At 42.8% G+C, this 12500-nt stretch overlaps 3 protein-coding genes across 8 annotated transcripts in view; 1 reads left to right on the top strand and 2 right to left on the bottom strand.

Annotated features, from left to right (window-relative positions):
* ccpg1 (cell cycle progression 1) overlaps positions 1-5741 on the bottom strand; it is a 15162-nt gene extending 9421 nt beyond the window's left edge. For 4 of the 6 annotated variants that reach the window (XM_060878393.1, XM_060878394.1, XM_060878396.1 and 1 more), the window contains exons 1-2: positions 400-418; positions 176-263 (exon numbers count right to left, since the gene is read on the bottom strand). In XM_060878393.1, coding sequence (XP_060734376.1) covers positions 176-235 — 60 coding nt within the window. In that variant the 5' untranslated portion in view covers positions 236-263; positions 400-418. Of the gene's footprint in view, positions 1-175; positions 264-399; positions 419-5601 lie in introns of those variants that run through there. The other 2 variants (XM_060878397.1, XM_060878398.1) reach the window with 2 other exon arrangements.
* A 108-nt stretch (positions 5742-5849) lies between these two features.
* On the top strand, positions 5850-6773 carry LOC132851737 (piercer of microtubule wall 2 protein). The gene is made up of 2 exons (XM_060878728.1): positions 5850-6243; positions 6343-6773. The coding sequence occupies exons 1-2, from the start codon at positions 6238-6240 to the stop codon at positions 6661-6663; spliced, it is 327 nt and encodes a 108-aa protein (XP_060734711.1). The 5' UTR covers positions 5850-6237; the 3' UTR covers positions 6664-6773.
* Positions 6774-7957: 1184 nt separating this feature from the next.
* Positions 7958-12500, bottom strand: part of dnaaf4 (dynein axonemal assembly factor 4) — an 8651-nt gene continuing 4108 nt past the window's right edge. The window contains exons 2-9 of the mRNA XM_060878726.1: positions 12464-12500; positions 12244-12374; positions 11573-11795; positions 10240-10373; positions 9549-9658; positions 8991-9144; positions 8783-8888; positions 7958-8150 (exon numbers count right to left, since the gene is read on the bottom strand). The exon at positions 12464-12500 is cut by the window's right edge and continues 111 nt beyond it. Of these exons, the coding sequence (XP_060734709.1) occupies positions 8017-8150; positions 8783-8888; positions 8991-9144; positions 9549-9658; positions 10240-10373; positions 11573-11795; positions 12244-12374; positions 12464-12500 (1029 nt within the window). The 3' untranslated portion in view covers positions 7958-8016. The remainder of the gene's footprint in view (positions 8151-8782; positions 8889-8990; positions 9145-9548; positions 9659-10239; positions 10374-11572; positions 11796-12243; positions 12375-12463) is intronic.

Raw genomic sequence — 12500 nt, 5'->3', positions numbered from 1 at the left:
GCTCCTTATAGTGCGGAAAATACGGTAAATCTGTGATGTTTAAGAGGAATAAAAGACTCCGGGATTTCGAGTTGTTGATTAATTCTCTGGAGCGTTTTATTCCTTCCGTTAACAAACGTGACGCCGTGTTCACCAGGCTGAAGCAGAACCTGTAATGTTATTATCTAAGACTCACCTCGTTGCTGATAACAGTCCAGCCGCATGACGACTCGGTGTCACTGGAGCTTTCCGACATGTCGGCGAGAGTGAAACAAAGCTCTGAGCTACGGAGAGAACACAAAGCAGCGTCTCAGACACATTTGCTTATGAAAACGAGTGTTTACCATGTGTGTGCTCAGTGCGCTCTGATAAAAACATGTCATGGGCTGGTAAATGATTACACAGGAATAAAATGATTACACTAGGAGGGGGTTTCCAGGCAAAACAGGACGGACTGTCCGAAGAAAACAATCGCATGTGCGGCTGCAAGGCGCTTTGTTAAAGGTCCTGAACATGTTGATGTCTCTGGTGTAAACTTTAACCTCTGAGAACATCCAGCTTTCACTGTTGTAGTTTCTGACACAATCAGATCTATAAGCACAAGCAAAACTTTCTGGTGCAAATACGCCATTAAACTATAGGAGGCGGGGCCAAAGAGGCGGAGTCACCCGAACCTCACGTGGACTGGGAGCGGCCCGATAAAAAGGTTCTAATCCGGCCCAGCTAATGAATTTATAATTAGAGAAGATAAAGCAAATCGATGTAGAAGTTTTACCGTGAAATATCAACATCACGACCTTTAATTTTCTTTTATTTATAGATAACTATAGATTACAAACCATCTGTTTCATCTGTTTAATAGCTGACATTAAATGTGTTGTTTTTATTTTTGTTTCCAATCCCATTCGATATCATCTAAAATGCAGTTAATGAACATAAAGTGAAATGTTACAATGAAGGACTAACTTAGTATCGCAATGTAGTATAGAAATATCGCGATACTTCACAATATCGCTGTAGAAACCAGACTAAATATCGCGATACTTCACAATATCGCTGTAGAAACCAGACTAAATATCACGATACTTCACAATATCGCTGTAGAAACCAGACTAAATATCACGATACTTCACAATATCGCTGTAGACACCAGACTAAATATCGCGATACTTCACAATATCGCTGTAGAAACCAGACTAAATATCGCGATACTTCACAATATCGCTGTAGAAACCAGACTAAATATCGCGATACTTCACAATATCGCTGTAGAAACCAGACTAAATATCGCGATACTTCACAATATCGCTGTAGACACCAGACTAAATATCACGATACTTCACAATATCGCTGTAGACACCAGACTAAATATCGCGATACTTCACAATATTGCTGTAGTAATCAGACTAAATATCGCGATACTTCACAATATTGCTGTAGTAACCAGACTAAATATCGCGATACTTCACAATATCGCTGTAGAAACCAGACTAAATATCGCGATATTTCACAATATCGCTGTAGACACCAGACTAAATATCGCGATACTTCACAATATTGCTGTAGAAACCAGACTAAATATCGCGATACTTCACAATATCGCTGTAGACACCAGACTAAATATCGCGATACTTCACAATATCGCTGTAGACACCAGACTAAATATCGCGATACTTCACAATATCGCTGTAGAAACCAGACTAAATATCGCGATACTTCACAATATCGCTGTAGAAACCAGACTAAATATCACGATACTTCACAATATCGCTGTAGACACCAGACTAAATATCGCGATACTTCACAATATTGCTGTAGTAACCAGACTAAATATCGCGATACTTCACAATATCGCTGTAGAAACCAGACTAAATATCGCGATACTTCACAATATCGCTGTAGAAACCAGACTAAATATCGCGATACTTCACAATATCGCTGTAGACACCAGACTAAATATCGCGATACTTCACAATATTGCTGTAGTAACCAGACTAAATATCGTGATACTTCACAATATCGCTGTAGAAACCAGACTAAATATCGTGATACTTCACAATATCGCTGTAGAAACCAGACTAAATATCGCAATACTTCACAAGTTCAACCTGCCACAGGATCTGCTGAAACAGTTCTACGCTGCCATCATCGAATCCATCCTCTGTACCTCAGTGACTGTTTGGTTCAGCTCAGCTACCAAATCTGACCTCAGAAGACTACAGAGGGAAGTCTGGACTGCTGAGCGAACCATTGGCACAACTCTCCCCATTCTCCAAGATCTGTACTTCTCCAGAGTGAGCAAAAGGGCAAAGTCAGTCACTCTGGACCCCTCACATCCAGCACACTCACTCTGGACCCCTCACATCTAGCACACTCACTCTGGACCCCTCACATTCAGCACACTCACTCTGGACCCCTCACATCCAGCACACTCACTCTGGACCCCTCACATCCAGCACACTCACTCTGGACCCCTCACATTCAGCACACTCACTCTGGACCCCTCACATCCAGCACACTCCCTCACTCTGGACCCCTCACATCCAGCACACTCCCTCACTCTGGACCCCTCACATCCAGCACACTCACTCTGGACCCCTCACATCCAGCACACTCACTCTGGACCCCTCACATCCAGCACACTCACTCTGGACCCCTCACATCCAGCACATTCACTCTGGACCCCTCACATCCAGCACACTCACTCTGGACCCCTCACATCCAGCACACTCATTCTGGACCCCTCACATCCAGCACACTCACTCTGGACCCCTCACATCCAGCACACTCACTCTGGACCCCTCACATCCAGCACACTCACTCTGGACCCCTCACATCCAGCACAATCACTCTGGACCCCTCACATCCAGCACACTCCCTCACTCTGGACCCCTCACATCCAGCACATTCACTCTGGACCCCTCACATCCAGCACACTCCCTCACTCTGGACCCCTCACATCCAGCACACTCCCTCACTCTGGACCCCTCACATCCAGCACACTCCCTCACTCTGGACCCCTCACATCCAGCACACTCCCTCACTCTGGACCCCTCACATCCAGCACACTCCCTCACTCTGGACCCCTCACATCCAGCACACTCCCTCACTCTGGACCCCTCACATCCAGCACACTCCCTCACTCTGGACCCCTCACATCCAGCACACTCCCTCACTCTGGACCCCTCACATCCAGCACACTCCCTCACTCTGGACCCCTCACATCCAGCACACTCCCTCACTCTGGACCCCTCACATCCAGCACACTCCCTCACTCTGGACCCCTCACATCCAGCACACTCCCTCACTCTGGACCCCTCACATCCAGCACACTCCCTCACTCTGGACCCCTCACATCCAGCACACTCCCTCACTCTGGACCCCTCACATCCAGCACACTCCCTCACTCTGGACCCCTCACATCCAGCACACTCCCTCACTCTGGACCCCTCACATCCAGCACACTCACTCTTCGAAGTGAGTCCTGAGCACCATAATGACCAAACATAGGAACAGTTTCTTCCCTCAGGTAATCCATCTGATGAACACTTAACATACACGAAACACCCAACACTACTCTTACATTATTTACTTAAAACACATACTTACTTATTTATATTTTAATTTGCACATACAAACTGTCTGTCAAAGTCATTCTGTTACACTGTGGAGCTTCTGCACTAAGACTAATTCCTCGTATGTGAAAACAAACCTGGCAATAAAGATCTTTCTGATTCTGATTCTCTGATTCTGATAATTCACAATATCGCTGTAGAAACCAGACTAAATATCGTGATACTTCACAATATCGCTGTAGAAACCAGACTAAATATCGCGATACTTCACAATATCGCTGTAAAAACCAGACTAAATATCGTGATACTTCACAATATCGCTGTAGAAACCAGACTAAATATCGTGATACTTCACAATATCGCTGTAGAAACCAGACTAAATATCGTGATACTTCACAATATCGCTGTAGAAACCAGACTAAATATCGTGATACTTCACAATATCGCTGTAGAAACCAGACTAAATATCGTGATACTTCACAATATCGCTGTAGAAACCAGACTAAATATCGTGATACTTCACAATATCGCTGTAGAAACCAGACTAAATATCGTGATACTTCACAATATCGCTGTAGAAACCAGACTAAATATCGTGATACTTCACAATATCGCTGTAGAAACCAGACTAAATATCGTGATACTTCACAATATCGCTGTAGAAACCAGACTAAATATCGTGATACTTCACAATATCGCTGTAGAAACCAGACTAAATATCGTGATACTTCACAATATCGCTGTAGAAACCAGACTAAATATCGTGATACTTCACAATATCGCTGTAGAAACCAGACTAAATATCGTGATACTTCACAATATCGCTGTAGAAACCAGACTAAATATCGTGATACTTCACAATATCGCTGTAGAAACCAGACTAAATATCGTGATACTTCACAATATCGCTGTAGAAACCAGACTAAATATCGTGATACTTCACAATATCGCTGTAGAAACCAGACTAAATATCGTGATACTTCACAATATCGCTGTAGAAACCAGACTAAATATCGTGATACTTCACAATATCGCTGTAGAAACCAGACTAAATATCGTGATACTTCACAATATCGCTGTAGAAACCAGAATAAATATCGTGATACTTCACAATATCGCTGTAGAAACCAGACTAAATATCGTGATACTTCACAATATCGCTGTAGAAACCAGACTAAATATCGTGATACTTCACAATATCGCTGTAGAAACCAGACTAAATATCGTGATACTTCACAATATCGCTGTAGAAACCAGACTAAATATCGTGATACTTCACAATATCGCTGTAGAAACCAGAATAAATATCGTGATACTTCAAAATATCGCTGGAGAAACCAGAATAAATATCGCGATACTTCACAAGATCGCTGAAGAAACCAGACTATATATCGCGATACTTCACAATATTGCTGTAGAAACCAGACTATATATCGCGATACTTCACAATATCGCTGTAGAAACAAGAATAAATATTGCGATACTTCACAATATCGCTGTAGAAACCAGTCCAAATATTGCGATACTTCACAATATCGCTGTAGAAACCAGACCAAATATTGCGATACTTCACAATATCGCTGTAGAAACCGTGCCAAATATCACGATACTTCACAGTATCGCTGTAGAAACCAGACCAAATATTGCGATACTTCACAATATCGCTGTAGAAACCAGACCAAATATCGTGATACTTCACAATATCGCTGTAGAAACCAGACCAAATATTGCGATACTTCACAATATCGCTGTAGAAACCGTGCCAAATATCACGATACTTCACAGTATCGCTGTAGAAACCGGACTAAATATCACGAGAACACAGAGTTGACACCTCAGAGCTCTGTAACATCGATAATGAGCTGAACGATAATCGAGCTGAAACCCTGAGACCTGCTAAAGACACCCAGAGATAATGTTATAATCATTATAATCACTATAAGAGCTGCTGATCAGCTGTTCTGTTTCCTCACAAAGTGCATCATCACATATGGCTTTAAATCCTCAACAACATGCCATAAAATGTCCAAATCTTTGTTAGCTTTACCTTTAAAAGATCAAAGGTTTTATTCAGTCTTCCTCCACAGCAGGAAGGAAAGAAAGAAAATGTCCTCACTGCAAAAACCGTCTCAAAACATCAACAGAGCGCAACCAACAACAATAACAATGTACTGTACAAGCATCATGGGGGATGTAGTCTTTAAAACTCTGCTGCACCGCGTCAAGAGCGCTCCGTGGCCGAATGTACTACAACTCCCAGAATGCAACGGGGTCAACGCAAACCAGGACGTGTAGTTCGTGTTGGATTGTCATTTCATTTGGAGTTTTCATTTTGTTTATTATTTTTACGTTTAAAAAATAGAAAACCATGTAACAACTAACAGCAATTATACGTTTATGTAAAAAATTAAAAATAAACGATTACACTATCTCAGCCAATCATAAACGGACTTCCGCCAAACGCAACAGTTACCATAGTAACGCCAAAACGCTCTGGTAGCTCTACACCTCGTAGTGCTCGTTAATTTTTTTTTCGATTTTCTTTTCTATTTCTGTTTATTTAGATTTTTTTTTTAAACCGGTAAATAAATTGAACCAATTTTATTTAAAAGACCACGAGGACATAACATTGCTGTTGCCAAGACAACATCACCTGTATCACCTGTATCTGTAGTCACCGTCCATGAAGGTTGGTTAGAAACTTATTAAATGAACGCTTTGTCATATATTTCTTTTATTTGAGCTGTTTTTCTTCCCTCTTTTGTCTTTTCTTGGACGTGATATTCAGGATAAAATGTCCCACACTGAGAAACATCAGCAGGATCACCGTACTCCTTGTCTGAATCCTGGGAACCCTGTGTTCTCCTGCATGCTACAGTCATCAGCCTCGTCAGGACCCAAACCTCAGGATCTTCTGTACAGGACCACCTCCAGCAAGTACGGATCTCTGCCCCCGACTTTCGAGTCGTCCCCGTGTGTCTATCACCCTGTGTCTCAGGCTTTCTCCAAGCACATGGGAAAGTGTGGGATGTACCGGGACACCACGTTCAACACCATCCTGGACCGCAGCAGGGTGTACGACTGCCCCAATTTACACCACACCATCTGAGCTCACTAGACACCCGATCCTGCACCGAGCGGGCAGACAGAGTTTAATATAAAGACTCTTCGTTATAGATCTTCAGGACCAGTCTTGCTCTACAACCGCCTTTATATAAACTTTACATGTTAGGGATCCGTCTCGTCCGAGGTGCGATAGTAACGTAACGTCGTTAAGACTTTGTCAGGCATCTTTTTTGTCTAGTGGATGTCGCAAAGAGAATCTTGCAATAAACGTGAAACGTATTTAAAGTGGAATGTGTGCTTTTTTTATTGTGTGAATGAGTAAATAAATGAGTAAATAAATGAGTAAATAAATAATCCACCTGGTTCATTTTCATGATTTCTCTTCCACCTTTTCAGTCACTTCTCCTGTGTGTGTGAACGATATTGACTCAAATGGAAGGTTGTTACTCTGTGTGAACAAATAACACGATTGTCACAGACTGTATGAAGCTACAGTCTGGAATAAGAAGAATCAGCTGCAGCTTTGAGTCTCTTTTTTTTTTTTGTACAAACTAATTGACATTTGGGGGTCACGGTGGCTTAGTGGTTAGCACGTTCACCTCACACCTCCAGGGTTGGGGGTTCGATTCCCGCCTCCACCTTGTGTGTGTGGAGTTTGCATGTTCTCCCCGTGCCTCGGGGGTTTCCTCCGGGTACTCCGGTTTCCTCCCCCGGTCCAAAGACATGCATGGTAGGTTGATTGGCATCTTGGAAAATTGTCCGTAGTGTGTGAGTGCGTGAGTGAATGAGTGTGTGTGTGTGTGTGTGTGTGTGTGTGTGTGTGTGTGTGTGTGTGTGTGCCCTGTGATGGGTTGGCACTCCGTCCAGGGTGTATCCTGCCTTGATGCCCGATGACACCTGAGATAGGCACAGGCTCCCCGTGACCCGAGGTAGTTCGGATAAGTGGTAGAAAATGAGTGAGTAATTGACATTTGTTAAGCACAAATAATCTGATATGGAGTCAAAAAATAGAACTGATAGTGAACTATGTTTTATTAGAAAGACAGAGAAGCTCATCCCTGCTAGCATGTTGTGTTTAATGAACTGAGTCGGGTTTTACTGGGGTTTGTGAAGTAGCTTAAATGTTTCCTCCTAAAGAACGGGATCATTTGCATCCACTAATTGCCATCTGTTTCAGATAAAAGACTGTGGGAGAGCTGAAAGAAAGAAAGCCATTTCAGGAAGCACATAATCACAGACCCAGCTGGAACGACTCCTATAAATAAAAAGGGTGTATGTTATTAAAGATGACGTTATGGATCACAGATGATCTCCACAAGACACACAAACTGCACAGCTTTAATTAAGAAACACTGTTTTTATTATAAAAGACAAAAGAAGCCACGATTGCTTATGTTTATGACTCAGACACTGTGGGGGATTTTGAGCTTGGTCCGGTGCCTTGAATGATCGCCTGGATCTTCTCGGCGTCTGCCTGCAGAGCCTGGTTGTGTGGGTCGATCCTGAGAGCAGCCTGATAGTCCTGAAGCCCTGAGCATTAAACAGGAAAACACTGGGATTGTGGTTTAAATCTGATCAGTAACATTAACACAGTTTTGACTTCAGCTCTGTTTCTAGGAGTAATAAAATAAACTTAGATGTTTACAGTTCAACAGACTGGTTTTAACAGTGTGGCCTTTGTTTATTTCTGTCCAAGTGAAGGTGATGCGGCCTATGAGCCTGTCAGTCTTATAGAAGGAGGCGTGGCCTATGAGCATATAAGTTTTACAGAAGAAGGCGTGGCCTATGAGCTTGTTAGTTTTACAGAAGAAGGCGTGGCTTATGAGCCTGTTAGTTTTACAAAAGGAGGTGTGGCCTATGAGCCTGATAGTTTTACAGACGAAGGCGTGGCCTATGAGCCTGATAGTTTTACAGACGAAGGCGTGGCCTATGAGCCTGATAGTTTTACAGACGAAGACGTGGCCTATGAGCCTGATAGTTTTACAGAAGAAGGCGTGGAGTCACAGATTATTATACTAAACCATCACCCATTATGCTGAATCTCTGTTACTTTCGTGTTTCAGGTCATTATCTCTATCAGGAGATGTTTCTGGTTTATCGTAAAGCCTCAGTACACAGTTTCTGTATGTGTATGTGGCTCTGAGGTCTGTTGTAAACTCTACCTTCCACATAGAGCTCTAGCTCACAGAAAGCTGTTCCTCTCCTCACGTGGGCCTTCATCCGGGCTGCAGCATTAGCACAGACCGCTGGTGTGAGCAGCTCCAGAGCCTACAGCAGATACAGAACGTCCACAAGACCAGGAAAACATATAACTATACAGAAAATCCTCAAATCAACATGAAGAAAAACACTGAGGAGCATAAATCTGACCTGAGAACTGTCCTCGATGGCTTTGTGTAGATTTCTAAGCTTCAGATGACAAGCTGCTCGGTTGGAGAAGAGAGCAGGAATGCGGCGGTTGAGTTTGATGGCCAGGTCGTAGGCGTTGAGCGCAGAACCGTAGTTACCCACATGGAAGAATTTACTGCACAACATCACGGAAAAGTAGCTGTAACATCTGTCATCTGAAGTCAGTGCATTTCTGTTATTACTGAAGACCTCTATAAAGTGCTGCTCACTCCAAATAAATGAGGGAAAACACGTGAAGCAGAAATGTAGAAAACTTCCATCTTGGTTTATTTTTCAGATCTTATATCAGATGATTGATGTGTGTGAGACGAAAGGAGCTGCTGCTATGCAACTTATATGTGTGTGTGTGTGCGGGTGTGTGTGTGCGGGTGTGTGTGTGCTTGTGTGAGTGTGTGTGTGTGTGCATGTGGGTGTGTGTGTGTGTGTGCGTGAGTGTGTGTGTGTGCATGTGAGTGTGTGTGTGTGTGTGTGTGTGTGTGTGTGTGTGTGTGTGTGTGTGTGTGTGTGTGTGATACGTACTCTCCTTTATCCTTGAGCCAGTCAGGGTTTCTTTCATTCTCTGTCAGATCAGCCAGCTCGGCGAGCTCAGCGTTTGCCGCCCGTCTCGCCTCGGCCTGTTTCATGAGCCACTACACACACACACACACACACACACACACACACACACACACACACACACACACACACACACTCAATTACACTTTCAATAAAGCAGGAAGTCCTGAAATACCAAGTGACCTGCTGGATGATTCCATGCAGTGTTTGTATATCACCTTTTAATAATAAACGCTATAGATTAACACACGTCACCTTAACATCACCTTTAACACCTTTAACACCTACCCACAAAACTCTGTACGACGATTCTTCAGTCTCCTACTGTAAATCTTCCAGTAACAAAACTCTTTCTTCCTTTTGTAGGGTGCCGTTACTTTTGTCCTGATTCACCTTGTAGTTTTATTTCTCTAAATTTCTTTCTTTCCACAGAATCAGTCAGTTATACATTAATATAAGAAGGTTTTTCCCCAACAGATATTTACATTCTTGTGTAATTCACTGATGAACTTTACTTTAGTCAGTGTGACTAATAAAAACACAGACACACCCTGTATCCTTTATTACACACGGTAATTACACTCAGGTCCTGGAGACAGAATAATTGTCCTGTATTATAGGGATTTATGGGTGTGTTTAGGAACGAGAGACTCACTTCTTCTTCCTCGGGGATGCGTGACTCTCGTAACGGCGTGGGAAAGACTCGAGGGCTGAAGCTGACCTTAATGCAGCCCGCTGATCTCGGAGGAGGAAGATCCACGTTTTTGGACTTTTTCTCTCTTTTCTCACCTGAAAGGGAACTTTATTAGCTCAGGGCTAATCGTGTGTGAGGCTCACAGAGGATTCGAGACATAAAAAGTGGGCGGGGCTAATCGCAGGGAAATTTCAATTTCGACCACAGAATAAACCTCAGTTTTAGTCCTAGAGGGAAACAATCAACACCTGTTTTTTATCATTTATTAATAATTAATTGGTCATTTATTGTTTTCCTGAAGTGTTTCATTCCTCTTAAAACACCAGTTATAACACAATTAAAAAAAAATTAAATTTAATAAAATTAAGGTACATTTAATGTAACAAGGTCATTTCTGTATTCACTTATATTACAGCAGCCTCTCTCTCTCTGTCTCTCTTTCTCTCTCTCTCTCTGTCTCTCTCTGTCTCTCTCTCTCTCTCTGTCTCTCTCTCTCTGTCTCTCTCTCTCTCTCTGTCTCTGTCTCTCTGTCTCTCTCTCTGTCTCTCTCTCTCTCTCTCTCTGTCTGTTTCTCTTTCTCTCTCTCTCTCTCTCTCTCTCTCTGTCTCTGTCTCTCTCTCTCTCTCTCTCTCTCTCTCTCTGTCTCTCTCTCTCTCTCTCTCTCTCTCTCTCTCTGTCTCTCTCTCTGTCTCTCTCTCTCTCTCTCTCTGTCTGTTTCTCTTTCTCTCTGCTTCTCTCTCTCTCTCTCTGTCTGTCTGTCTCTCTCTCTCTCTCTCTCTCTCTCTCTCTTCTCTCTGTCTCTCTCTCTCTATCTCTCTGTTTATCTCTCTCTCTCTGTTTATCTCTCTCTCTCTCTCATACTCTCTGTCTCTCTCTCTCTCTCTCTCTGTCTCTTCTCTCTGTCTCTCTCTCTCTATCTCTCTGTTTATCTCTCTCTCTCTCTCTCTCTCTCTCTCTCTCTCTCTCTCTCACATACTCTCTCTGTCTCTCTCTCTAACTCTCTGTTTCTCTCTCACTCTCTGTCTCTCTCTCTCTGTCTGTTTATCTCTCTCTCTCTCTCTCTCTCTCTCTCTCTCTCTCACTCTTTCTCTCTCTCTCTCACCCTTTCTCTCTCTCGCTGTCTCTCTCTATCTCTCTATTTATCTCTCCCGCTCTCTCTCTCCCTCTCACTCTCTCTCTCTCTCTCTCTCTCTCTCTCTCTCTCTCTCTCTCTCTCTTAGTTTTAGCAGCTTTACCTCTGAACGCTACTTGTTTTATATATTAATTACTTAATTAATTATATATATTTTTTCACCTTCGGCTCTGCTCGGGTTTGGTTCGGGTGTTTTAACCTTCTCGGGTTTTCTGTGCTGATGATTTTGTGTTCTTTCCTTTGCGGCTGCTTCCTGTTTCGTTCGCTGAACCTTTTCTTCCTTTTCTGCTTCCCTTTTCTCTTTCCAGGCCTCCAGCTCCTTCATAGCTTTGGTGCATTCTTCATCCTTTATCCTCTGGATCCTTGCTCGCTCCTCTTCCTCGAGCTGCACACAGAAATACAGTATGTTCCATATTTATCTCAGATCTTCTCGCTTTAACACAAGCTACACACCAAAGGAAAGGTCTAATGAGTGTAGAAACTATTTTCTTCACTTAAACCAGTGATGAATGTGAAAATAGCTACAACATAATAGCTACGTCCTGTAGCGATAAACCGGTGATGGCTATTTTCCCACTATAGCTAACTAACGTCTTCAGTCCCTATGTTCTATCCCAGATTTGTTCAGGTTTAATTCAGACATGTTTGAAACAGACCCTCTTGAACATTTCTCCTCAGTTGTTGTGAATACAGTGTTGAGAATCAGAAGAACATCATTATGAAAAATTTTAAAGCAATTCAATTTTGATCTTTTTCCCAGATGAACCGTTGTGTCCACTGTAACAACTCAGGAGCAGGAATATGGGATAGGATTTCTGTGCCGATTCTCCAACCTTCATCATGGTCTCCAGCGTGTACTTCCTCTCCTGCTGAATCCTCTGGGCTTTCACTTCCTCTTTCTCCATCTCCTTCTTCTGGACTTTGATGATGGCTCCTTCCCGAACCTCTCTCTGTTTGTCCTTCACTGGAACATTTATATAGATCAGATTATTCATTTTAACACACAGCAGATGGAGTTAACGTAAGTTTGGATAGAGAAGATGTTTCACACACCGAGGTCTACAGTGAGCTGCTCCCAGAAGCCTTCTTT

This window comes from Tachysurus vachellii, chromosome 9, assembly GCF_030014155.1.
Source record: "Tachysurus vachellii isolate PV-2020 chromosome 9, HZAU_Pvac_v1, whole genome shotgun sequence".
Taxonomy (NCBI): Eukaryota; Metazoa; Chordata; class Actinopteri; order Siluriformes; family Bagridae; genus Tachysurus; species Tachysurus vachellii.
Note: the sequence above shows the minus strand (reverse complement) of the source record. Positions and strands in the feature narration are given on the sequence as shown.